This window comes from Sorex fumeus, unplaced genomic scaffold (genome assembly GCF_029834395.1).
Source record: "Sorex fumeus unplaced genomic scaffold, SorFum_2.1 ptg000002l, whole genome shotgun sequence".
NCBI lineage: Eukaryota > Metazoa > Chordata > Mammalia > Eulipotyphla > Soricidae > Sorex > Sorex fumeus.
The window spans coordinates 25,365,884-25,392,468 of NW_026606059.1; the positions used below are offsets into that span (position 1 = coordinate 25,365,884).

Below are 26,585 nucleotides of genomic sequence, written 5' to 3' on the forward strand. Positions count from 1 at the left end.
GAATTCATTTCAGTTTCCCAGACGAAATGGTTTTAAGAGCCTTTTATGATTGAAAAGCAGCTGAAGGGGGTTGGAGAGGGAATATTGTGAAAAAAGGTAATTCCACCCGCGTAGAGTTAAAAGAGCCTCATATAAGCAAGTTGTCCACTAGTAATGAATACATTCCAATAGCAAGAGATGACAACGGGCCTATTCGAGACAGGAGCTAAGCGGGAAGGCTGCAATCCCCTTTGACCCACGGCCAACATGTCCATCAGCAACTGTATAGAAGGCCTTTTCTGTACTCGGTATTATTGATTTTCTCAAGGGAGCATAACTCATGCTTTCCATTCAGCATTTACAGGATGATCAAATCAGATAGACATTTTCTAAAAGGGCTTTCGAATACTTTTTTTAGGTTCAGGCTGCTCATTTAATTTACATATCTCTGATATAAATGTTTCCATTGTTTGGAACACATGTGTCATACTCAGCATTGTTAGCCCTGGGAAAAGAGGGTACGTGGCAGAGCTTTCTGAACACTCTCGTGGGTAAGTTACCTGTTTCCAGCTACTGGCAGCTTTCTCAAGCTATTTACCATCCCAATTAAAGTCTTACACTTTCCAGAACTATTATTCTATAGTTTTGTTAAAACTAAGAAAAAAAAACAGTGTGGGATAACTTTGTTACTCAGCATTAGATATTAAGTTCGCATGACAAAAAGCACATAAATGGTGTGTGTGATGGGTATATAGCTCATTGCCTACAGAAACCTACATTGTCATGAGTGTGGATGAGAGGGTGAATCATCCCCCTAGGTCTTAAAATTAGCCCAGGGTACTGCATAGAATTATATAATGTACTTTAAAGATGAGTATTGCCTTATAAACTGATTGAGTATATTTATACATCTAAAGAAAGACTGAGGGCCGGAGCGATGGTACAGCGGGTAGGGTGCCTTGCATGCAGCTGACAGAGTTCAATCCCTGGCATCCCATATGGTTCCCCCAAGCATAGCCAAGAGTATTTCCTGAGTGCAGAGTCAGGAGTAACTCCTGAGCATCGCTGGGTGTGACCTAAAAAGAAAAAAAAAAATTAAAAAAAAAGAAAGAACGATTGATCAACCAAAGAAATATGAAAGGAAAATGAAGTCACAGAGGTGAAAGTTGGCAGTGCCCATCCAAACACTGTTCAGAAGAGAGAGAATAGCTAGAATCTCAGAGTTTCAGTTGCCTTGGGAAGAAGTTTCCATTAGGAGGGAGGTTGCAGGGAACTGGAGTCAGTGATATATGGCTGTATCAAAAGATTCTCCTGATGGCATTGGATATTTGATTCATCTCATATTCTTTGTCCTGATTCCATTTTGGTTTCTCATTTTGGTTTCTCATGGGGGTAGAGCATACACTGGTAGTATCAGTGCAGGTTCCCTGGCTGGCCGGTGTGGGTTTTTTGCATTGCTTATAACTGGTGAATTTGACCTTCTGATATTATAGTTCAGTCTCCTGAACTTTGATAATGTGATTCTACTCTGAGGAACAGCTCTTCATAGTGCTGCTAAAATGGGTGTTTAAGCCTGGAAAGCCGAGATAGGAATTTCAAGGGTGATCTCTTACGGAAGAAGGGGAGTAGTAAATTATGTGGAGGCTGGTTTGGCAATTAGATGTGTGACTCTTCATTCCACTGTTTCAGCATCCTTCCAGTCAATGAATTTTAGCTTCAAGTGACAAGAAGTAGGTTTTCATAATGTTATAGTTATCAAGCATGGGAAGGACAAGACATAACCTGGAAGAGGGAAAAATTAGAAAGAAAAAAAAAACAACGAAGAAGGAGGATCGCTGCCCTGGAGTGCTGTCCATGTATTAAGCCGTCTTGAGAGTTAGCCAACATCCCTCAGGCAGCTGCCTCAAAAGGTTTCAACTTCCCTTGTTTAAAAGTATGTGTGAGAATCAGCATAGCTGCTGTAACAAATTGCCACTGACTGGGTGACTGGAGTGGCAGGAATGAATTTCCCAGCTCTGGAGGCGGGACCTCTAAGATGGGCACTCTAGCATCATGGGAGTCTGGTAAGCACAGTCATCTTCTCCCTGGATCTCCTGTGGTCATTTCTGTGCAGGAGACAGAGAATTCTGGTGTTTCTTTCTCTTTTATCCATGAATCCTTCGATCTGACCTTCATACCTCCCAAAAGCTGCACCTCAAAGTACCTGTCAATCCGGGGGTTAGTCAGGCATCCCATTTGGGGGCCTTCACTGGCTCTCCCACACACTACCCGTTGACTAAGGTGCTCAGTGAAATCTTTAATGTTGGCATTATGGACTGTTGTTTAAGCTACATTTCTGGTAGCAGCTAGGAATGTTTATTCACCAAGATGTATTTTTATTACATAATCATCTTTCTTAACATTGTAATATGTTGGTTCAGAAAAGGGAGAAGAATCCAGAAAGGCATAGCATCTAAACTCAGTTTCCAGACCCCAAAATTTTGGATGAATTTTCCATAGGAATGGGAGAAATAGCTTAATCAGATTGAGCTGAAATGAATAATTCTTGGATTCGCTGGTTATCTGAGGACCATCCCCCGCAGTGCTCAGGGGATACTCCCAGCTCTGTGCTCAGGGGTTGCTCCTGATTGAGGATTGATCCCAGCCCTCCCACCTGCAAAGTGTGTGCTCCAACTGCCATCATGGGAGGCAGTCTCCCTCTCCAATCCCTGCCGCTTATTTTTACATTGACTCTCTTATATTCAACTCCACACACGTGTGTCGCGCCCCGCCACGTGCAGGGCACTGGAACCCCACAGTTTGCTGACAAGAACTCTAGGGCTACAAGCCACAGAGGTTGCAGTATTGTTACAGAGGCAGCTGCCAGGTGCTGTAAGAAAGTGGCATTCTTTCTGTGCAGAATATAAAAGCGATCTTGCCAACCAGATGTAGGATCTTTCTGGAATCCTTCAGTTTGCCCTTTGATTGGCAGTCGCCATAGAAAAGATCTAATTGCTGAGTAATGTCTTTCATCCTGCTCGAGAGCTATCCTCACGGCCCCTCGGGGCTTGTGCTCCAGGAAGCTGTGGCTCTCCTTCTGCCCGTAGGCAGCCTCTCAGGCTAACTCCCGAGTGTGCCCTGCAGTCACCATCTGCTGTTCTCTCTTCAGAGCCTCCATGCCAGCTCTGATACAGAGCCTCTCAGTGCTGGTGGATGGTATGTGCTCCGTGTTGTGATTTTTTGTTGTTGTTGTTATTTTGTGTGATGGTCTAGCTTGGGCTTCCCTCTACTATGAACCCCCAACAAGGTGAATTCCTTACCATGTGTTTGTATTAACTAAAGAAATCGTTGCAAATGGTGACTTCAACGAGTCTCAATATGTGTCACAGTTTTCCTCCCTGACCACTCTCTATACGGATCTGCTACATCATGGCAGCTTTTGCTGCTGGTTTGCAGTGTTGGCCCGTTGCTGCTTACCAGGGAGCAGACGCGTGTTGTACGTTCCAGAAAATAGTCCGGGAAAATCTTGCACATTGTATTAAATGTCTCGGTTTTAAAGCTCTGGAAAAAATCTCACTATATATCCTCACATAGCTGGCCAGTTCTCACTGGACGCAGTGTTGGAGCCATTGCCAACAGGATATAGTCTTCTCAGAATGGTATTATTTGGAGGTAGTTCAAGAGGAGGAGCACATGTAAGGTCCTAAATTTGATTTGAAGTGTTGCATACTCCACCCCCTGGCACCTACAGACTGTTTTTCGCTTTCAGTATAATATTCCATAATTGACATGAAAATTACATGAGATCTGGGCCAGTGTGATAGGTCAGGGATAAAGTGCTTGCCTGGGCTCGATCCCTGGCATCCCATTCGGTCCCCTGAGCACTGCCAGGAGTGATCCTGAGCATGGAGCCAAGAGTAAGGGCTGAGTACAGCTGAGTGTGGCCCCAAAGCTGAAAGGAAATAATGTGAGATCTTTCAGCAATTTGTTACTAATAAGGGTTTGGGTATAGCAAATTAAATAAGGAACAGAAAGGAGGGAAAAAATTATCCTCCCTTCACAAAAAAAGTATCGCATCTACATGCAGCAAAATATGTTTCCATGCCTTCAACTGTCTACAGCTGAGTACATTAGAATTCCGTGAAACATTTCTTTTTTTGTAACTAAAACATATTTTCACTTCAGGTATACAACATAATGATTCAGCATTTATATATACATTGTGAAATGTTTATAGTACTAAGACTTCTTACAGCGTTCTCTTGGCAGCTTCAAAAATTACAATATGTAATATTGGTTAGAGTTCTCTTGCTGTACAGTATAGTCCCTTTATCTGCTTATCCTGTAACTGGTCCTGTCACCCATTTTCCAAATTCCAAACCTCTCTCTACCCCTACTGGTTACTACGTGTTTCCTATGATTTGAGGGATTTTTTTCCTATAGGGTCCATGTCTAAGTGAAATAATATGGTATTTGTCTCTTTTTCTGTCTCTTACATCATTTACTCCAGGTTTCCTTGTCACTAACGGCAGATTTCCTCTTTTTTTCTTTTTCATGGCTGAACAATATCCAAGAATACAGAGTTTTCCCCCCAGCTAATGATGTATTCGAATCACATGATGCAAAAAGCAATAAATATTCAGTAGAAGTCATATATTTATTTTTGAATACTGAATTTTTTCCTTTCCTAGCATATGATCTCTTCTTGGTATAATATTTTCTCATGATGTTGGTTATAAGACAAGTGGTTATAAGCAACTAATAATCTACATACTTTTTCCACATTCAATATATGTTTAATTATAAACAAGATATTCCAACACTTTTTATAAGTTAGGCTATATGTTAGATGATTTTCCCAACTACAAGCTAATGCAAGCATTCTGAGGAAGTTTCAGTTGCTCTTGATTAAGCAGTTATGTTGTTTAGCAGGCTCGGTGTATTAAAGGTACTTTGTCATAGAATATTTTCAACTTAGGTTGGATTTATCTGAAAATAACCCCATCGTGAGTTAGGGGATACACACACATACCACAGCTTTCTTATTCATTCATCCATGAGAGATGATAATAAAATTGATATTTTATTTATAAATAATAAGGTAAAGGTAAAGGTAAAGGTAAAGGCCCTCCCGTTGATCGTCGATTTGCTCGAGCGGGCCCAGTAACGTCTCCATTGGAGACTTTGTTGTTACTGTGTTTGGCATATCAAATACTCTCAGTAGCTTGCCGGGCTCTCCGAGAGGGGCGGAGGAATCGAACTCGGGTCGGCCACGTTGGCCGCTTGTAAGGCGAACGCCCTACCACTGTGCTAGAACAGGGGAAGGGCATTTGCCTTGCACATAGCCAGTCCAGGTTTGATTTCCCATCACACCATACAGTCCCCTGAGCTCACCAGGAGTGATCCCTGAGTGCAGAGCCAAGAGTCAGCCCTGAGCATTGTCAGATTTACCCAAAAAGAAACAAACAGACCCAAAAAAGAACAGACCAGCTAATAAATCTCCCTTACATATGACTTAGATACTTTTTCAAATTGCTACTTCTGAAACTGGGAAGGTAATTCCAGTCAACAACCCAGTTCAGACAGCATACCATCCCTGCAAACGTTGACCTGCCATGACCCTGGAGGCCCTCAAGAAATGCATGGACCAAGCAGCATCACGCAACCATGCCCAAGCTTTGAACTGTCTAGGTTGATGGGCCAAGTGTCCCCCAAAGTGACCTTTAGGCTCCCTAAGCACTGCCAAAAGCAAACAAACAAAACAAACTGTTCCTTTTATTCTAGTTCTGAAGGAGAGTGATTCTGCACATGTCCTTTAAGAGTGAGTGAACTCTCTATCCTTCACCACCTCTTGAGTCTGCTGGTTGCAACTATCTTGATTTTCCAAACTACTGCCTTGATGTTTCTGCAGTGCAGGCCCCCAGAGTTGGGTCTGCTACTGTGGTTGCCCGTTAGTCCTCCAGGAGAAACTCGTGTGAGATTCCTCCTAATTGTGGGTTGCTGCGTCAGGGTGGGATTTCTCCAAGACAGCCTCTGATTCCTATTTCAGGATGGCCTCATTTTCCCCATGAGGTGGAGGGTCTGTTCATCCCATCAGACTTTTTTCAGAGGGGAATTGTCCCCTGCATTGCTGCCCATGAGCCTGGGAACCTCCTACCTTGTGCCCCAGTTGGGATTATTTCTAAGCATTAGAACTTCTAGACTTCGGTTCCTACTAGAGTCTCTGAGACTCATAGCCTAGATACCTCTGAAGAGCAGCAAAAAATAAAACCGCTGCTTTGGAGCACATTTGTTGCCTTACCAGCCATGTTTTAATAATTTTTTAATGAATTGTAAAACTAGGAATTTTTTTAATTTAAAAGTCATCACTGGAAATGTACTGACACCATTGAGTGAATTCCGAGCTCAACGGATTCTTAATATCATCATAATCCTTTAGATTAATTTGAATGAATAAGCCCCAAAACCATTTTAGGAGAGAGACAGAAGTAATCACATAAGAATATTCTCAGACAAAAACATTGTGTCTGGGGGCTGGAGCAATAGCACGGCAGGTAGGGCATTTGCCTTTCACATGGCCAATCCAGGTTCGATTCCCAGCATCCCATATGGTCCCCCAGGCACTGCAAGGAGTAATTCCTGAGTGCATGAGCCAGTAGTAACCCCTGTTTGTTGTTAGGTGTAACCACCCCCAAAAAAAAAACATTGTGTCTGTAGAAGCAATACTAAGACTTCTAAAGGCCAAAAGAAGTGATTAGGCTGGGAATTGAGTTAATAGCTTCATAAATCCATAAATAAAAATGTCTACACTGGCCAAATCATTCTCAATATGACCTATTAATAATAGTATAAATTGAGATATAGGAAGAGTTCTATTGACTGTTGACAAAAGGTTTTTGAAAGTGTGCTTTGCACAACATTATTACAAGTTTTTGTTTGTTTTCCCAGATAAATGCATGTACATTGTTTTAATATTTACAGTAAAAAGGGAACTGGAGAGAAAATTCAGTGAACTGAATACATGTAAAGCTTTGTGTATGGGGGAGGCTGGATTTGCTCTGTGACACCATGTGGCCCCTCAAATACCACCATGCATGACCCACTATCCCCCCCCCAAAAAAAAAATTGGTCATGCTCTCCCTTCTTGAATTCATTGTTAGTATTCTGCCAGTTTCCGCTTTCCTGGTAGCTGTCACTTCTGTTGGGAATTGTCAAACTATTTCTCTTCCTCCTGTAAGTGTAGGTAGGATCAAAGGATCTCTTCTTACTACAGTTCAAGTCTTTTATTAAATGTGGTATAACATAGCTACATATTTAGATATTTCAATTAAATATCAACTGTACAAGAGTCATTTCATTATTGAGTATAAACCTTACATTTTTAGTTATGCCATATAACTTGAATGCATAGATTAATTATGATGTTGCCAGCAGTGCTCCATCAATAACTTACTACAGTATTCTTTTTTTAAATTTTTTTTATCTTTTTTTATTAGTGAATCACAGTGGGTACAGTAACAAACTCGCGAACTTCCATGTTTCATTACAGTCATACAATGATTGTTTACCCTTCCCTCCACCAGTGCCCATTCTCCCCCATCAATGTTCCCAGCATCCCTCCCACCACCACCCCCCATCCCCCACCACCCCAACCCCACCTCAGCAGCCGGGCTTTCCCTTTTATTCTCTCTCCTTTGGGATGTTGTGCTTTGCAATAGAGGTATTGAGCTGTCATCGTGTTGGGTCTGCTTTCAGCACGCATCTTTCAACCCGAATGGGTCCTCCCAATGTACTTTACATGGTGTTCCCTTCTCTATCTGAGCTGCCTCATCCCCCAGCACGTGAGGCCGGTTTCCAAGCTCTCTACCACAGTATTCTTAAAGTAAACCAAAAACAATGCACTTCTTGGAGAATTCTGAACTCTTTTTTTCTTTTTTTTTCTTTTTGTTTTTTTGGGGTCACACCTGGTGATGCTCAGGGATAACTCCTGGCATATGCACTCAGGAATTACTCCTGGTGCTGATTGGGGGACCATATGAGATGCTGGGAATCAAAACCGGGTCAGCTGTGTGCAAAGCAAACACCTTAACCACTGTGCTATTGCTCCAACCCCAAATTCTGAACTCTTGAATGTCTATGGTGATATAAGTAATATATATCAAAAAAAGCACTGTTTTATGGGGTTCAGAGAGGTAGTACAGTGGGTACAGCATTTATTTTATATGTGGCAAACCCTGATTCTAACTCCACCACTGAGATATGGTCCCCTGAGCAATGCCAGGGTGTCCACACCCCTGAGCACCACTGGGGATGAGCCCTCAAATAAAAAAAAAAATTAATGAAAGCACCTTTTTAGTGAAAATATCCCTCCTGAGAAATGAAATGAGTATATGCTAAAACAAAGTCTTTTAAATGTTTCCTAAAAGGGGAAATAGAAAGGAAAAGCTAATTTAACACAAGGACTGCACGCTATGCTTTTTTTTTTTTTCACCTTCCTTTCTACTGTCAATTTTTTTCCAGGCCCGGATTATATCAAACAGAGATTTCAGGAAGGTATCGATGCTAAAGAAAACCCAGAAGAGAAGGTCCCGGAAAAGCCTCCTACTCCTAAGGAATCTCCTCATTTTTATCGCAAAGGCACAACACCCCCACGGTCTCCCGAGGCAAGCCCCAAGCAGAGCCACTCTCCCCCGCCTTCCCCCCCACAGTTCCCCAAGAAGCAGAACCACAGCTCTGGGGCCAGACTCAGCCAAGACAGAAGGAGTGTGGCTGAGGAGCAGGTGACAGCCATTGTCAATAAGCCCCTGCTGTCAAAGGCGCCCTCCAAGGAGTCGGGCGCCTCCATGCCCCCGTCCAAGTACTCTGGCCGCCACCACGTCCCCAACCCCAGTAACGGGGAGCTGCATTCTCAGTACCATGGCTACTACGTGAAACTGAATGCCCCCCAGAACCCTCCGGAAGACGGGGAGGAGAACAGCAGGGCAAGCCAGTCGTCCTCAGCACTGGTGCACAAGCCATCACCCAGCAAATGGAGCTCCACTCAATCTGGGACAAAATCAGTTGCCAAAGAAAGCAAAGCTGAGCCAAAAGCTAAGAAGTCTGAACTCGCGAAACCAAAGAACCCAGCAAGCAGTGATTCAGGCCCCTTGGAAAAAGAAGCCAATTCAGTAAGTTGTCCCCTGAAGTCTTTTCTCTTCCTTCTCATGGGTTCTTTCCAGGGAGCAGCAGGGGGTGACTGGCACCCTGACAGGGGCCAGTGGAGTCCATGACAATTGAGAATAGAGGTTAGTTGGCACGTTGGGACCCCGAGGTAGCCAGGAGCTCCCCAGGCAGGAATTCCTCCCTGTTCACTTTGCCACCTTCAGACGTTCAAGTAGGTTGAGATGGGACCAGCTTGATACGGCGTCATATTTCTGCCCTCCAGATCCACTTCCTGGTGGCTGTCCTGGTCTCAATTTCACTAATAAAAATAGCCCGGAGACCAGTGCCCTCAGTGGGCCCCCGGGATATTCCAAGGGGGCCACAGAAGATGACAAGGGCACCCTCAGTGGGGAGGGAGAGGCATAAGGAGGAAACAAGGATGGCAGGTGTAGAAACGCTGACCTAGAGCGGAGCATTACCAAGCCAGGGCTTTCTCACAGTTCGGAGTCTGGAGGATCCCAGGTCCAGGTGTGGCTAATCCAAACCTTGATGTCCTGATGCTTGTGGACAAGGCCACTGGTCTTAAAGCAGGCTTGGAAGCAAGCTCTCTGGGTCACTTGCCACAAGGAAGACCAATTTCAGTACCGTCAGGAAGACACCACTCTCCAGACCTAACTTAGTACCTTCCAAATCTCCAAAGACCAGGAGAAGGATTAGGATCTGGGAGGCACAAGCATGCCAAAGAGTAGCTCTCAGGAAGGGAATCGTGACCCCTGCCAGGGCCCACCCCTTGAGGACGGCGACTCTGCACTTGACTAAATTCTTAGCCCCCCTTCTAGCCCCTTAACAATCAGCAACTTTAGACAAAAGAATGTCTCTTCTTGCTACTATAAATTACTCCCCTGAAAAGTTTGGATTTCACTTGTTCAGTCTTGCTTTGTGCAGCAAGAGCATTTTGCAAGAGCATTTGAATCTCCTACCTTCTCAGATTGTACGTGCTACTAAAAGTTCCGTTTTATTCTATTTTTTCATTTATTTTTCCAAAATTGTATTTTCTTATATTAGAAATTAGTTTTATGATTCAATCTCTATTGATAACATCCTTATTCAAATGAAAACAATTGAATTACAAACATTAACCTTTTATAGTGAGTTGATTTAGTGTTAAATTTTAAAAAATCTGAAGTTAAATAATTATTAGTTTTTAAAAAGTGACCGCTTGGTCTATTCACCTAGTTACATGACTTTAGCATAGAGGTATTAGATGCTGCAAGTTGCTTAGGGAAGAAGCCAGAGGCCCTACCCAGTATTGCTGGAAATTTCAGAGATATATTTGCATAAACTTGTGAATTAATATCTTGACCAGTAAGAATGTAATGAAGTCATTAGATGTTTCTTACTTTTGCCTAGTATATTTTCTCATAAAGAATTGAAATTTATCTCATTACCTTATGTTGGAAATGTCTGAGATTTTACTTTGCTAATACACAAACACTGGGTTCTCTTTTTTTTTCCCAAATCTTCCTCTTTTTAACTATCAAAATATAAATTAATCAGATTAACCAAAGTATATTCCTGAGAGTCTACCTCCATGGGACAAATGGTTTTCAAAATATCCTAACTTTATGAGACTTAGAAAGCTATTTTTTTAAAGAAAAAAATTAACATTGATAAATCATTATTCTGATTTTATAACTCTGACAAGTAATGCCACTATCAGATTTGTTCAGTGTATAGTTCACTTTTCATTAGACCTTCATAATTTGTACAAATGCTAATAATGCCTGATACATATTATACATGCATATGTATATTAGTAATTGTTTACCTAATTTTAATGGGGAGATTCAAAATGGCAAGGTGGTACAGTTGACACCTATAGGGTTTACTTTCAGAACACCCCAAGGAGACACTGAGCTGGCAAATTAGGACTAGTCCTTGTCTGGAAAGATCTTTCTAGTAAAAACTAGTAATAATAAGGACTAATAATAATCTTAAATTCTGGGTACTAATTAGATGAGTTTCCGGGTGGTTGGTAAATACACAGCCTCCTTATTTAAAAGTGTCAGGTTCATGTATGTGCAGAATCGCCTGATTTTTGGAGTTAACCAAGGCTTTGACCTCTGGGGCTCCCTTTCGACACAAGACAGGGTGCCAAACAACTCCGACCTCAATGGTGATGTTGAGAGAAATGGAAGTCTCTCCAGAGATTGACTTGACATATTCAAATGAAGATCTCGACAGTTAATCTCTTCTTCCTAATAATAACAGAAAGGTGCCTTTCCTGATCAGTCTCAAGTGATAGCACCACCATAAATGTAGTTGGTGAAAGAATTTTGAAGCAAAGAAGTGTTACACAGTTTCCTCACAGTCTGTGCCTTGACTTTCTCCTTATTGGTACCTATGTCAGAGGATTGTTGTAAAGATTTAGGTGAGTTCATATAGGCGGGTACTTCATAATAGCACTTCGGTCAACAGTGCCTTGCAGGCACTCCTTGGTTCTGCTCTGTCACCTTGGCATGTTGTGATTTATGCTATTAAGTTTGTGAAATACAGCCTGTGATGGCCTCAGAGACACATGAATATACCTATGAATTTCTCAGTTTGATACCTAGCACCTAGTAAGTTTCTAAAAACACTGGCTATTATTTGTTTCAGTTACAGAGGATTTCGACTTATTCTCAAGACCCCCCTGAGTACAGATCTCCAAGAAATACTTAAAATTTTCTGGGATACAAGCTAACACAGAGCATATTAATTTCATATTAGAGGAAAGAGAAGGGATGCAATGGCAAGGATTACCTTTTTATAAACAAATATCGGCAGACCTTAATTTGAGTACTATAATGCACTTTGGGTTTGTTATGTGTATCATATTTGTATGATACAGTGATCATATTTATGTATGATCATATAAAATATATGACAACTATAGTTAAAGGGTTAGTTGTATAGTAAATGGAACTCATTTGAAGGAACTAATGTGAAATAATATATACTTACAGTTAAGGATGGTTGTTATAATTATTTATTTTGGAATAACTTGAGAGATATAGGTAAGCAAATACAGAAATTACAGTATAATAAATATTTTATAATAACTAAGGCAAAAAATGATGACTACAAGAACAAAATAGTAAGTGGGAAAGATAGTAATATTATAACCTACTTAATTTGTATCAAGAAGTAACTATAAAAATTTTAATCAAAGGATAGAGATCTTCAGTTTATTAAGAAAATCAATATATCTACTAGAAATAAACTCTAAACATTTCAAAATAAAACTTAAGCTAAAATAAAATGGTAAAAGAAATACCGTGTAAGTGCTAGATATTGCTGTTTAATACATATAAAGTAGAAGTCACATAAAGGATCATTCAGAAACAAAAAGGGAAAATGTCATTTCAAAAAGGGTGATTGCGTGCACTAGAAAAACAGCAAACACAAATACTTTGCCTATACACTCAAATGCTTCAGGGCTTAAGAACACAGGAAGTGAAACTAATAGAACTGAGTGAGAAAAAGACAAACCTACAGTCATAATTGGTAATTTTAATGCATCCTTCTCAATAAGTCATGGAAGTGTAGTTAAAAAATCAGTCTGAATATAGGAACTCTGAGCAAAACTAGTAAACATCAAAATACCTTTTATAGGACCACATCACACCTGTGAAATACCAATTTAAGTGCACAGGAATATCCATTAAGAAAGACCATATGTTGTCCACTAGAATAAGAATTTTAAAATTTCAAAAGTATTAAAATACTGTTAAGGATTATTTTCCAAGTAATCTTCTTTAGGAAACTTGTCATTCCCATGGGTTGAGTGTGGACCAATGTCCCAGAGCTGTCCAATCTGTGTGATGTCAGAATTTTATAAGATTTTGGAGAAGGTGACTTAGATTGTAGGCAGTAAAAGTATCTTTATTCCTTCTGAAAACTGCTTGTTGTTTTTTTTTTCCTCAGCATTCCCAAGTTTATTTTGAGATTTCTCTAATCTGTTGACTTGTGAAATTTAAGGCACCCCTGTCTGATTGTGTTTGAACTACACATACACCAAAAAGCAATAAATACATGTCACTAACACTTAGCTTCACTGCACATTTAGAGAATTTAGATTTAGACGAGAAAACTACCTCTCTAGAAATCTCACAGGTTTTATTCTTCACAGAATCGAGCATTGTATATTTTTACTTCATGCATTTTATTTTCTAATTCATGGATGTTTCTTCCAATTGTTTGCACTTTGCCCCGCTACAGATTTTTTTTTTTATTACACTTGCCCCAGTCAATTTTAAAAAGCAAGACTGATTTTTGGCTTGATTGTTTTTCTGTTTTTAGCTACAACTGGCTACCATGTCTTATTTTTGAGGCTTCACCTAATGTTTTCCACCCTGTATCCAGTCTAGGTATTAAAGACAAAGGTCTAGTCTGCTGGGCAGCCTGTGAGACTCGGGGGCCCAGCTGCTGTTTGAACCTTTTGTTACTCTTACTCTCATCTTCGTTCTGGTTGTTTATCTGTTTATTTATTGAGTTAGGAGGGATAGCACACAGCCAGAGATGCTGAGGATTTACTGACTCTGCTCAGGGATCACTCCTGGCTAGGTTTGGGGACCAAATGTGGTGTCAGGATCAAATCCCGGTTGGTCATGTGCAAAACAAGTGCCCTACCTGCTGTATTAGCTCTCTCATTCTTTCATCAAAAGAGGGTGGGTTTTGTTTGTTTTGTGATGCCAGGGATCAAAGCCAGGTCTCATCCTGTGAGGCTGCAAGGCATGTACACTGCCACTGAGCCCCATCCCCCTGGCTCTCACTGAGTCCGCTTTAAGATTGGCCTTTTCAGGCCAGGGAAAGGACTTCAATGGGAGAGCATATGCCCAACACATGCATCGCCCAAAGTTTGATCCCTAGCAACAAATGGCCCCTCCCCACCTGCAGTTCGGACTGAGCATTAACCCATGGTGCTGGAAACACCACACCAGCCAGAGTATTGCTAGGAGTGGCCCTAGGTTCCCCCAAACACCTCATAGATGACCCCTTCTAAAAAAAATTGTAATTAGGGACTGAGAGAGAACACAGCTGGTAATACACTTACCTTGAATGTGGCGGGCCCTAGCTCAATCCTTGGCACTGCATAGGACCTCCCAAAAACTGCCAGGAGTGATCCCTGAGCACAGAGCCAGGAGTAAGCCCTGAGTATAGCCCAAAAAAAAAAAAATTAAAAATCATAATTAAAAAAGAATCTAATGAAAGTATCTTCCTAAGTGGAGCTATGTGGGGAGGGTAATTATATACACATATCTAAATATATACATATGTAAATAAATATATACACATATATGTAGCACTATAACACTGTCCTCCCGTTGTTTATCAATTTGCTTGAGCAGGCAACAGTAATGTCTCCATTGTGAGACTTGTTGTTACTGTTTTTGGCATATGAAATATGCCATGGGGAGCTTGCCGGGCTCTGCCATGCGGGTGGGATACTCTCAGTAGCTTGCCAGGCTCTTCAAGAGGGAGCTTTTCACAAATATATGTATATGTGTATAAACATACACATATATATGCACATTAGAATATGAGTAGTGGGAAATATGTGTTCAGTCGGAAAGTTAGATTTTATACATATTATATCTTATACATATAATACACATTTATAAATATATAGAGAAAAGATGGAAATCAGGAAATGGCATATTTCAGGATGGACACAGAGCAAGGCACTCTGACTCCTACCAGACATCTGTGGCCTCATTGATGGTACTCTGGAATTAGTGTGTGGTCACCCCCAGGCCTTTTGAGATGAGCACTAAACCAGTAGCATTTCAGTTCCTTCCTCACCTACACCCCTCCACCTCAAATCACAATAATATTTGAGGACCCTGTGAATACAGTTTTAGTCTCATTCACATTAGGTATTTCAATATTGACGTAAGGTTTTGTTTGGGACTTAGGTTTTTAGGTGTTGGACTTTGTTTTTGTTTTTTGAAACATATGACTTTAAGTTTTAGTACCTAAACTGATTGGTAGCTATTATAGCAGCATGTATCCAACTTACACTCCATTATTTGTTAAATATAACCTGACTTCTAAAACATGGTGTTTGATAGCAGAGGCATTGGACTTAGAACTGTACAGTGGTTTTGTGAGAACATTCCACTTCCCGCCTGTAGCTTTTAGTATGAGAAGGTAGTACCCAAAAAACAGACCCAGAAAATCCAAAATCAGAAAAATCTCGTGTTGAGTTTCTTCCAATTTCTTTCCTAGGAGTCTTTATAGTTTTAAGTCAGGTTTTGTTTGAGAAAATAACTCTTCCTTATCTATAGTACACCTGAGCAGATGGATGCTTATCCAATTCCTGTTGGTGCTAAACCCTCCTCTTCACTGATAGCCTCTCACTCAGACAGACGTCCAGTGTTTGGAGGTGAATGAAGTCGATTAAATCCACAAGACGGCTTAAAAATTAATTGAGACTTAGATTTCTTTTTAAGTGAAAGTTCAGAGATGGCTCCATCTACATACCCCATGACTATTTTTACTTATACCTTTGGCAACTGCTTTTATTACGCATGTCTTACTTACTGCCCCTGTGTTTGGTGTGACATTTTGAGTAATTGGTTTTGTAAGCTAAATCCCGTATTGATGCGGACATGGAAAAAGTTAGGCTTCATTTGTTGTGTTTCATTTCCAGGGCCCTAATTCTATCATGATCATCCTAGTCATGCTGTTGAATATTGGGTTGGCCATTCTTTTTGTTCACTTTCTAACTTGAGTGGAATTGGGAAAGGTAAGCATCGCCTAAATTGCTATCTAAAATTCACAGTGTTTTAATGTTCTTTGCCCATATTCAAATTTACGCGTGTCTTTTTTTTTAAAACTGCATATTGTCCTTCACTTTAATTTTGGCTGTGCCTGAATGTGATTCAACATAGTTACTTAATGATCTAACTGTTTTGACCCTTCAGTGAAGTCATGACAACTAGTGGTGTTAGCCCACAGTTCTCTGCAGTGGTGTCCTCAGCCCTTTAAATGGCACACACCAGTCAGACTCAGAGGGAAGGAGGCTTGGAATTAGGATGGGATCGCAAGAGAGATGAAACTCGGAAAATTCAGCCCGAGGATCTGCTCGGTTCCCCCTGGGAGTGCTTTGTGGCTTTGGGGTCCGCAGAGGGCTGCAGCACAACAGCCGTGGTGGAGAGCAAAGCTTAATAATCGTTCTCTCTTAAAATCTGCTGAAGCAGCCCCATCCGGCGAAGTTCTTGGCTTTGGCTACTCCATCTGTCCTAGCAGAGTGTGACTAAACTGGAAATGTATGGAGCTGCATTTTCTTTTGATGGAAGTCAACAGCTGCCTTACCGTTTTACCATCTGACGTTTTTAGTAGGGAGCTGGGGAAACAAACGGCCGCCCGAGGAATGCGGGCGGAGGATTGTGTTGCTGTGGCCACAGTTCCAACATTCACTCCTATCTCATTAGAATAGGTAGCAGCCTCGCTCACCAGTTTCATGCCATGACCTGCTGCTTTAACGTCTCCTGGAATGTTCTGGGAGAGAACGTCTCGTTGGCCTGTGCACGACTTTGTTCATTTTTGCTGTTGATCTAAATATGATGGATAGTCCTCTACAGCGTGCTGTCCTGGCCGGATGAAACACACGTGTTGCACACCTCAAGGAAAAGAAACAACAAAAATTTTCGAGAAAATATGTTTATTGCAATAGCCGTCTGTCATTTTTCGTGTCATTTTTGTCTTCCTAAACTTGTAAGAGGCGATTTATTCTTAAAATGTAGTCATCCGAAGACATGACCCTTGATAGGGATCTTTTTCTTTTTTTTTTTTTTTACATTTGAACATGATTGAGATTGTGTAAGGCACTTAGGAGGTGCTAAATTTTAAAAAGCTGCAAGACAACAGAATTCTAAGAAGTATAGCCAAAATGTTGCATGGATTGCAGTAATCGGTGTTTAAAGGATTCAGTTTCATTGCTGACGTACTTTACAACGAAATAAAATCTTGTCAGTGGCTATGTTAATTCCCATGAAAGTTAAGCAAGATGCTATTAATAACTGATCTTTTTTTTTTTTTCCCTTCCCCAACTCAAATTTTCATTGAATACATTCAGGTAGAGCATAAAGCTTTGTTAATTCATTGCTTCTCAGTTTTATGCCTTTCATGTTTTTCAAAGTCCTTTTGTAATTTTATTTCACATTTTAAAGACTTAGGCACTTTCATTTAAATGTCTTCTGAAGTCCTTTGTTATTTTGACATAATCTGATTTTTTTTGCTATTTTCTAATGTATCCTTTATTACTCAGATGCATGCTTAGAGAAACTACATGGTCTTTACTTTTAAAAAAATAATTTAAAAAGAAATCAGGGGAGGAAAGGTTTCTGTTAAGTCTCTCTGAGATATTACTCTGCAGAGAGGGAGCTAGACCTATGGATGTTCACAGTGTGCATGGTCTCATCAGATTCTCTTTGCCATATCTGCTACTTTCCGCTGGAGAGGAGACAGCTCACATGTTAGCACGGGTGGAGACTGAATGCCTGATCCCCTAGAGGGTAATAACCCAGTGGTGTTTTTTGCAGAAGTACAATATGTTGGGAATCCTGGGTGTGACCAATATGGAATAAAGAAGAAAGCAGAAAGAGAGCAAATGAAAATTGCAACTTGTATATTTGTTTTTTACATTTTGCTTTGACTTTGAAAATCTAGGAAGGACATTTTGCCCCAAGAAATGTTTAAGTTCCTGTGTCAGTTCTCAGCACTGTCACAGTTCCTTCCTAACCCTAGAGCTCTTTATGCTGGAAAGCTGATTTTTTTTAAATAAAAATATTTAATCTTCTTAAGTGTTTATTTAAAATATGTAATGCTTTGGAAATAATGGGTAACAGATAATAAAGGTTATGTTTATAAAGTGAGCATGTTGGTTCCATTTATAAATATATGTATGATTTATAAGCTTTTTTAAAACAAAGCTCAAATTGTTGGTATTTTTCTAAAATGTGCACAGCTGTATTTTACATGAAAGGCTCTTTCTAATGGGTTGTTATACTGTACTCTACATTTTGGACAGCACATGAAGTCTGCCAATGTACTTAATAAAACATGACTTTGTTTATTTAAAGTTTCTTGCTGTGAAAAAGAACTCCCTACCTGAGTTCCTTTTATTTATAATCCTTGAAACCAAAATGTATAATGTACAGTTTTCACAACTGTATCTGCGCTAATAAAAAAATTGGTTATTAATAAAGTTGCAGGTGTGCTTCCTTTATGAGTAAATTACTGTCTCGAGTAATGTGGCCTCTTTTGCCGGTGGTGGTTCAGAAAGAAAGAGCTGTTGAAAATTAACAATAGCAATGATGAGGGTAAGGATATAGCCAGAGTAGTCACCGGGCGAAGAGAGTTATTCAGCACCACTGTTTCCTTCTACACTTCTCGCATGCTGGGTCTTTCAAAGAATCCTATAAAATAAGATTCGTTGCTTAGTGCCTTTTAAAAAATTGGATTAATTCATTATCCAGGTGTTTTGTTGTTGTTGGGTTTGGTTTGAGGGTTTTTTGTTTTTGTTTTGTTTCTGTTTTGGGGAATTTTTTGGCTCTGTGTGTTTTTTGGTTTTATTTTTGGTTTTTTGTTTGTTTGTTCGTTTGTTTTTTTTTGGGGGGGGGGGGTCATACCAGCAATGCCCAGGGGTTACTCCTGCTTCTGCACTCGGAAGTCAGTCCTGGCAGGGTTCAGGAGACCATGTGGGGTGCTGAATCCAAAACTGGGTCGGCCCTGTGCAAGGCAAGCACCTTATTTGCTGTCCTATCTCTCTGGCCCCACCATCCAGGTTTCTTAATTAGCTCCTATTTTGTTAAAAAGAAAACTCCAAAGTTGGAGCAAATATCTCTCCTGCATGAGTATTTTTCAACTAATTAAAGTCTGTTTTCTTACCATTGTGCCCCAAATAAGTTAATATGTTGCCGTGACCCCTGCAGCTTAGGCACTTCTGGGAGTTTTGACACATGATGCAGCTGAATAAAATTACTGCCTGGAGACCTTCCAGCCACTGGGCTCCTTTGAAGCCCTCTCCGTGCTGGCCTTGGCTGGCCCCGCACACAACAGCTTCTTCTGCGGTGCAGTCATAGGGCCTCCTGCAAAACAGCTTCGTGGACTCAACCCAGAGCTCTTAAATCCCTAACCAGCCACTCCTGTTGAGAGCTAAGGTGTTGGAGACCCGATGGAAGTAATGCACAGTTATCACCTCTAAGTATTAAAGACTTATCAACCTAAATGAATAGTCTCCTAGCAATTCCTAAAATAACTCAGACTATTTCCGAGCAGGCAGGGAAAGCACAGGGTGCTCAGGAGATGACTGATTCCAGAATAGATAATGATCCCAACATGGCCAAACCTTTTTTTAAATTTAATCTAACTTTTTTTTTTAAGTATGTAAATAGAAAACATTTATTCTATTTTCTTCCAAGATTTTTTTATTGGATCACTGTGAGATAGACCCTTACAAAGCTATTCATGATTAGGTTTCAATCATACAGTGTTCTAATGCCCATCCCTTCAACAGTGGACATTTCCTACACCAGTGTCCCCAGTTTCCTTCTCATCATCCCCCATCTAACCCTCCCCCTCTCTCTCACCCCTCCCCCCTTTTGGGCATTGTGGTATGCAATACAGATACTGAAAGATTGTCGTGTGTATCCCTTTACCTACTTTTAACATTCAGTTCTTGTCCAGCGTTATTTCCAACTATTTTTGTCATACTGGTCCCTTCTCTATCTTACTTACCCTCTGTCCCATACACAGTTTTGGTTGATTTCAACCATTGACCAGTCCTCCTAGCCCCTGTTTTCCCTGACCTTGGATATTAGTCTTCTAGTACGGACTTTGTGTGTACCACAAGTGAATGCAGTCATTCTCTATCTCCTTCTGACTTATTTCCCTCAGTATGATACGCTCTATGTCCATCCATTTATAAGAAAATTTTATGACTTCATTTTTCCTACCAGCTGCATAGTATTCATTGTGTAGATGTACCATCATTTCTTTATCCATTTGTCTGTTCTTGGGCACTCAGATTTTTTCTAGATTCTGGCTATTGTGAATAGTGCTGCAATGAACATAGGAGTGCAGGTGGTGTTTCTGCTGTGTGTTTTTGAACCCCCAGTATATATTCCCAGAAGTGGTATTGTTCAGTCATATGGGAGTTCAATTTCTCGTTTTTTAAGCAATGTCCATGTTATTTTCCCAAAAGGCTAAACCAGCCACCATTCCTACCAACAGTTTTGGGGAAGACTTTTGATTATCATCTAGTTTCCTCAATGAAAATCGAGCTATTCAGGTATTCCAAGTCTTCTTGATTCAGCCTTGGAGGTTATTGAAATTCAGGAATTTATTCATTTCTTCTAGGTTCTCTTATTTCATGGCATATAGACTCTCAAAGTGATCTCTGATGATCTTTTGAATTTCTTTGGTTTCTTTTGTGTTGTCCCCCTTTTCATTTCTGATCCAGTTTATTAGGGTTCTCTCTCTTTGTGAGTCTTTCTAGTGGTTTATTGATCTTGTTATTTTTTTTCAAAGAACCAGTTCTTGGTTTCATTGATCTTTTTGATTGTATTTTGGGATTGCAGCTCATTGATTTCTGCTCTATGTTTTATTATTTCTTTCCTCCTGCCTGGTTGGGGCTCCTTTAGTTGGTCATTTTCTAAGATGTTAATCTGTGAAGTCAAGTTATTTATTTGGGCCCTTCCTTCCTTCCTGAAGAACATCTGCATAGTCATAAACTTTCCTCTTAACACTGCTTTAGCTGTGTCCCACAAGTTCTGGCAGCTCGTGTCCTCGTTCTCATTTATTTCCAGGAATCTCTTGATTTATTCCTTGATTTCTTCTCTAACCCACTGGTTGAGTTCAGCAATGAACTGTTTCATTTCCAGGAGTTTGATTTGATTCTCTATTTCTGTGTGTGGTTAACTTCTAGTTTCAGTTCAGAGTGTTCTAAAAAGATAGTTGATATGATTTTTATCTTCTTGGTTTTATTGAAGTATGTTTTGTGACCACCATGTGGAAAGTTCTGCATGTGCATTGGAGAATAATGTGTATTCTACTTTGGTGGAGATTAAAAGTCCTGTATACATCTACTATCCCTCTCTCCTCCAGTTCTTCAGAGCTAATATTTCCTTGCTGATTTTTAGTCTTGTTAATCTATCAATGGGTGACAAACAACAACCCATGTTTTAATAGCTGAATCCAAAGCCTGGGTGAAGACTGTAGTTGTAGAAATTGGAAAATATTCTCCATCCCCTTTAAATGCTATAACTGTTTCAAAACTTGGCAGGAGCAAGCTCCCCAAATATACATGCAACCTACAGCCCAGCTCCCATCCTTTGGAAAGTTGTATGGCCTCATCTTCCCAACTTAGTAACTATAGACATGGCCTCAACTGACCCTAAGAGCAACAGTTCAATAGGTTTTGCTTATTGTCCCAGGTTTGAAAATTATCTACATCGAATATTTTCTTCTTATTGTAGGAAAAGGACAAAACTTTAATCTTCTGTAATAGTTTCTTAAAAGGAGTAGGAAAAAATTACAGAGAAAACAAGTGCTGATGAAATGGATGAAATCCTGACTGTTCCTTCTCTGATCTATGCCTGTTTTTCTCATTCACAGAGTCAGCATAACCGTAGCACCAACCTCACAGAGTGATGGTGAGCTTATTTCTGTTAGATGCTTGATACAGTACTGTAACTTAGTAACTGTACATTTTAACTTTATTAATTGGAAGAGCTAAAGGAAAAAAATTCCAAATTGTGTCTGAATCATATTTTAAGATGTATTGTGTCTAGAAGATAGTATAGTGGTTAAGCTTAGCATGTGTTTGACCAAGGTTTGATTTTGGAGTCTGTTTGGGGGTTTTTTATTTGGGGGGGGGGGTGTTGCATACCCATCAGCGCTCAGGGCTTACTCCTGTATCTGTGCAAGGGATCACTCCTCCCATGCTGTGAGACCATATGCAGTGCTGAGAATTGAATACTTGCTATGCTACCTGCACTATCTCTTTGCCCTGACTTGGGTTTGAATTTGGGCACCGTATGATTCCCTGAATATTACTGGGCACAGCCTTGGGGACCCCTGGCACTGCTGGGGTCACCAAGATATTCTTACCAGGGCCCAGGCAGCACCACATCTTTGGACCCTTGTGTTGAACCACCTGCCCAATTGGCCAAGAATCACCAGGGTGTCCCAGAGACTGTTGAGCACTGCTTGGAAGGCCCCAAAAATTAATAATATGGGAAGACCCGTCCCACTAAAGGTCACTTTATAAAAGGTTTTTGTCATGAGTCACATGGTGATCTTCATTGGTTCTCTCCTGTGAAGACCATAGGCCACATGGAGAGCTGATTCTCTACCCTAAATATGACTCAGTGGATGAGAATATATTGTCTCTTTGACTTCTTGCCAAGAAATATTATCTGATGTTACATGACTTGTCCAGTGTCATGTAGTCAAAAAGTTCTTAGATCTCTCCCGGATCTGGCTCTAAATAAATTTCCTCATGTCCTGCGTTGACTAGTGCTGTTCCACACTGTCATAATTATCAGTCATTAAAAATTGGGAAATATGTGAAATTCAGTATATACTGAAGGCTGAATGAACCCATTTCCATAATTCCTCAATGGCATTTTGTGTCTGTATACCAGATTTAACAGTTTTGAGTAATGTATATATAATCATACTGTTTTCATTATTTTCAGTAATTTATGTATGGTATTTTTAACATTTTGAGTACTAAACATTAATAAAACCTTAACACTTAAATTATGTCTCATTATTTTGAAGGAAGAGCATATCATAGTGATCTTGGAGTCTTTGTTTGTACTTGTTCTCCTGGATTTACTCAGAACTTGCAAATATTATCTAAAGGGATTAAAAATTTTGGACAAATATTGGGATGTTCCTTTGATACTTCATCTCAGTTTCCTTAAAGTTTACGTGACATTTCCTAGAGTCCCAAGTGTGATTTAGGTAAACTATTTGTGGGATATTCCTTTTAAACTGTTAACTAAATCAGAATCAGTATTCCCTAAAATTTCATCAGTATTTTCTTGAATGCTAGGTATGGTTTAGGTAAACTGTTTGTAGAATCCACATACAAATGAGAACGTAAGATTTGTTTAGCCTGCTGGTGGCAAAGTTATTCACTTATTGTGGTTAAAACCAACACCAATCTTTGGAAATAATTTTGAAAGTACATTTAGAAGCGAGATTCAGTTCAATGAAATTAGGCTGACTTACAAATATTTTCTTATCCCTATTCTTTCCCAAGGAAAATCATTCATAAAGTTTCAAGAACAGTATTGAACATTCAGTATAATTCATGATGATACTTGCTTGATGAAAAGTTGATTCCCACACTGTATTTTGCATCCCTCCCATGGATAGAACGGATTGAGAGGAAAGAATTTGAAAAATAATGCATGTCCTGTGCTGTTATTGCTCAATCTCTGGTGGCTGAATGCCACTTGTCCCTCTAAGAAGTTGGGGGACGCCGACCGCTCGGGGGTCGCGTAACTAGTTAGCATGCCAGAGTCTCGTTCGTTATCGGAATTAACCAGACAAATTGCTCTGCTATCACGGCAGAGTCTGGCAAACTCCCCATGGCATACCCAATATGCCAAATACCAGTAGCAATGATGGGTCTCATTCTCCTAAAGAGCCTTGAATATAATCTCAGGGCTAGGATGAAGGAGACGTTACTGGGGCCTGCTCGAGGCAATCGACGAATAACAGGATGGTCGTGATTCGTGATTCGTCCTGTGCTGTAAAAGTAAAATCAAAAAGTAACAAGAAACCAAGGTCTTTTACTTTGCCTATGTTCTGGGGTGTTTTAACAATAACTTCGAGGCAGTGGAACAAGCAGATAAAAGGACTTAGTAAAGGCCAAGTAGATGCTCAAATACCACAGTAATAGAGAGCTAACGGGCAGTGTATTCTGTAAACTTCATAGTTTGGATGGCATTTTGAAAGTAGCTTCACACCAAATAATTGAACCAGATGAAAGGTAAAGATTAAAAATATTCAACCATATGCAGTATTTAGAAGGTCACACATATAACTTAGCCAACTCTTATCATTCTATTGAAATTAAACAAGGATTGGGCAAGTATTCTTAACATAAAAAATAACCAACCAAGAATGAAAAAATTTCTGTGCTCAAAATAAGGTTTGATCTTAACTATGATCAGTTTGTGTGTCATAATAAAAGTAATATAAGGAATTTTGAGTTGTTTTTCATTTCTTAATGTCCACTTCTTTTTACTTCCCAGTATTTTCTTACTTTTCCATTTTCTAACATCAAAAATTTTTTCATTAGGACAGCATGATCACTGTATCATTGTATCACTGTTATCCCATTGTTCATTGATTTACTCGAGCAGGCACCAGTAACGTCTCCATTCATCCCAGCCCTGAGATTTTAGCAGCATCTCCTTACTCGTCCTTCCCAACAGTGCCTCATTGGAGGCTCTTTCAGGGCCAGGGGAAAGAGACCCATTTTTGTTACTGTTTTTGACATATTGAATACATCACATGTAGCTTGCCAGGCTCCTCAGACGTATGGGCGGGATACTCTCTGTAGAAACATATATATATATATATATATATATATATATATATATATATATATATTACGGTCATGGTCCTCCCGTTGTTCATCGATTTTCTCGAGCTGGCCCAGTAACGTCTCCATTGTGACACTTGTTACTGTGTTTGGCATATCGAATACGTCATGGGGAGCTTGCCAGGCTTTGCCGTGCGGGCAAGATACTCTCGATAGCTTGCCGGGCTCTCCGAGAGGGGTGGAGGAATCAAACTCGGGTCAGCCATATTGGCTGCGTGCAGGGCACACACCCTACCACTGTGCTATCACTCCAGCCTATATATATATATATTTCCCTCTATGATTTGTTCCCTTACTTCCCAGTATTTCCTTACTTTATAATTCAGTTTTCTAACATTGGAATTTTTTTTATTAGGTCAGCATGATATGCAAAGTTATTCATAGTTGAGTTTTAGGCTTTCTGTTTTTCAGCACCAATACTGATACCAGCTTCCCTCCACCAGTGCCCCCAGGTGCCTTCCCACCTCCCCCTAACCCTAACCTGCCTCCCTGACAAGCACATTTTTAAGTTTGGTTGTTGTAATTTGGATCTCCTGCTTTCATTGTCAAAATTTAGAATTTTTATGCATAGAAATGATTTCCTTTTTTTCTAATAAGCATGTCTACTTTTTTTATCAAAGAGCCACATTTTTTAAAATGTGTTTTGTTTTGTACTATTTTACTCAAAAACTATTAATTTTATTTGTATTTATGTTGATATTCTGATGGCTGCCTAAGTAAATGATAAAGGGAATACTTGAGACCTATTACCTAACACTGCTCCACGCTTTAAGAAATTTTAACATGGCTTGTATTTTCAGTCCTTTGCTAATGCCATAGTGCCCTGCAAAATTTTAGTTTTCCATTGTCCCTAACCATAGATAATTCCTTGTGAATTTCCCTAGAACAGTAATATGCTGAGATAAACACAACAATTCGGTTTGACAAACATCAGATCAACTGAGGATAGTAATTCAAATAGAAAAATATTGTCACTGTCACTGTCCTCTAGTTGTTCATTGATTTGCTCAAGCAGGCATCAGTAACGTATCACAACAAATTTTGAGACTTGTTGTTACTGATTTTGGCATATCGAATACATCACGGGTATTTTGCCAGGTTTTGCTGTGCGGGCAAGATACTCTTGGTAGCTTGCCGGGCTATCCGAGAGGGGCAGAGGAATCGAACCTGGGTCAGCTGTGTGCAAGGCAAACTCCCTACCGCTGTTATACTGCTCCAGCCCAGTAGAAAAACAGAAGGTATAAATTCGGGCTTTTTATTCTCAGTGGTTTAATGAACTGACCACATCTTTTTGTCATCTCCATGTTGGATTTGCCAGCACCAAATATTATATATTCATTTTTTATGTACTCTCGGGATGGCTTAGTTTGTGTAAATTGGGAACAATAATATCTAACTTGGAGTATTTTTATACAGAAAAAAGCATGTAACTTCAGTTACACCCCCCACTCACACACTCAATGTGCGGTATCGTTACACCTAATAGTCTCACTTTCATTACCAATTTTTACTCAGTCCTTCATCAAACATGCATTGGATACTGTTAAAATTGCCTTTATTATACCAAGATAGTACCATTAAGGTACCATCAACAAACTAAAATTTGAATAATTGTCATCTTAGTAAATAACAACTGACCAGAACTATAGTATTCCAGCCAGACATAAGCCAAACTAACTCTGATCTCCATAATTCTTTCCTTGCATCTTCTTGCCCCAACATGTTTAACATTGTTGTCACAGTACAACAGATATTTTCCATTTTCCTCTTAGTCTTTATCTTAAAGATGTTTTCTGTCTTTTCCCCATTTTGC

At 40.0% G+C, this 26,585-nt stretch overlaps 1 protein-coding gene across 5 annotated transcripts in view; it reads left to right on the plus strand.

Moving 5' to 3' along the window:
- The window catches only part of JPH1 (junctophilin 1), a 91,382-nt gene extending 73,030 nt beyond the window's left edge, over positions 1 to 18,352 (plus strand). The window contains exons 4-6 of one of the 5 annotated variants that reach the window (XM_056128908.1): positions 8,479 to 9,125; positions 15,794 to 15,889; positions 16,068 to 18,352. In XM_056128908.1, coding sequence (XP_055984883.1) covers positions 8,479 to 9,125; positions 15,794 to 15,874 — 728 coding nt within the window. In that variant the 3' untranslated portion in view covers positions 15,875 to 15,889; positions 16,068 to 18,352. The remainder of the gene's footprint in view (positions 1 to 8,478; positions 9,126 to 15,793; positions 15,890 to 16,067) is intronic. The other 4 variants (XM_056129082.1, XM_056128993.1, XM_056129167.1 and 1 more) reach the window with 4 other exon arrangements.
- Positions 18,353 to 26,585: the final 8,233 nt, after the last annotated feature.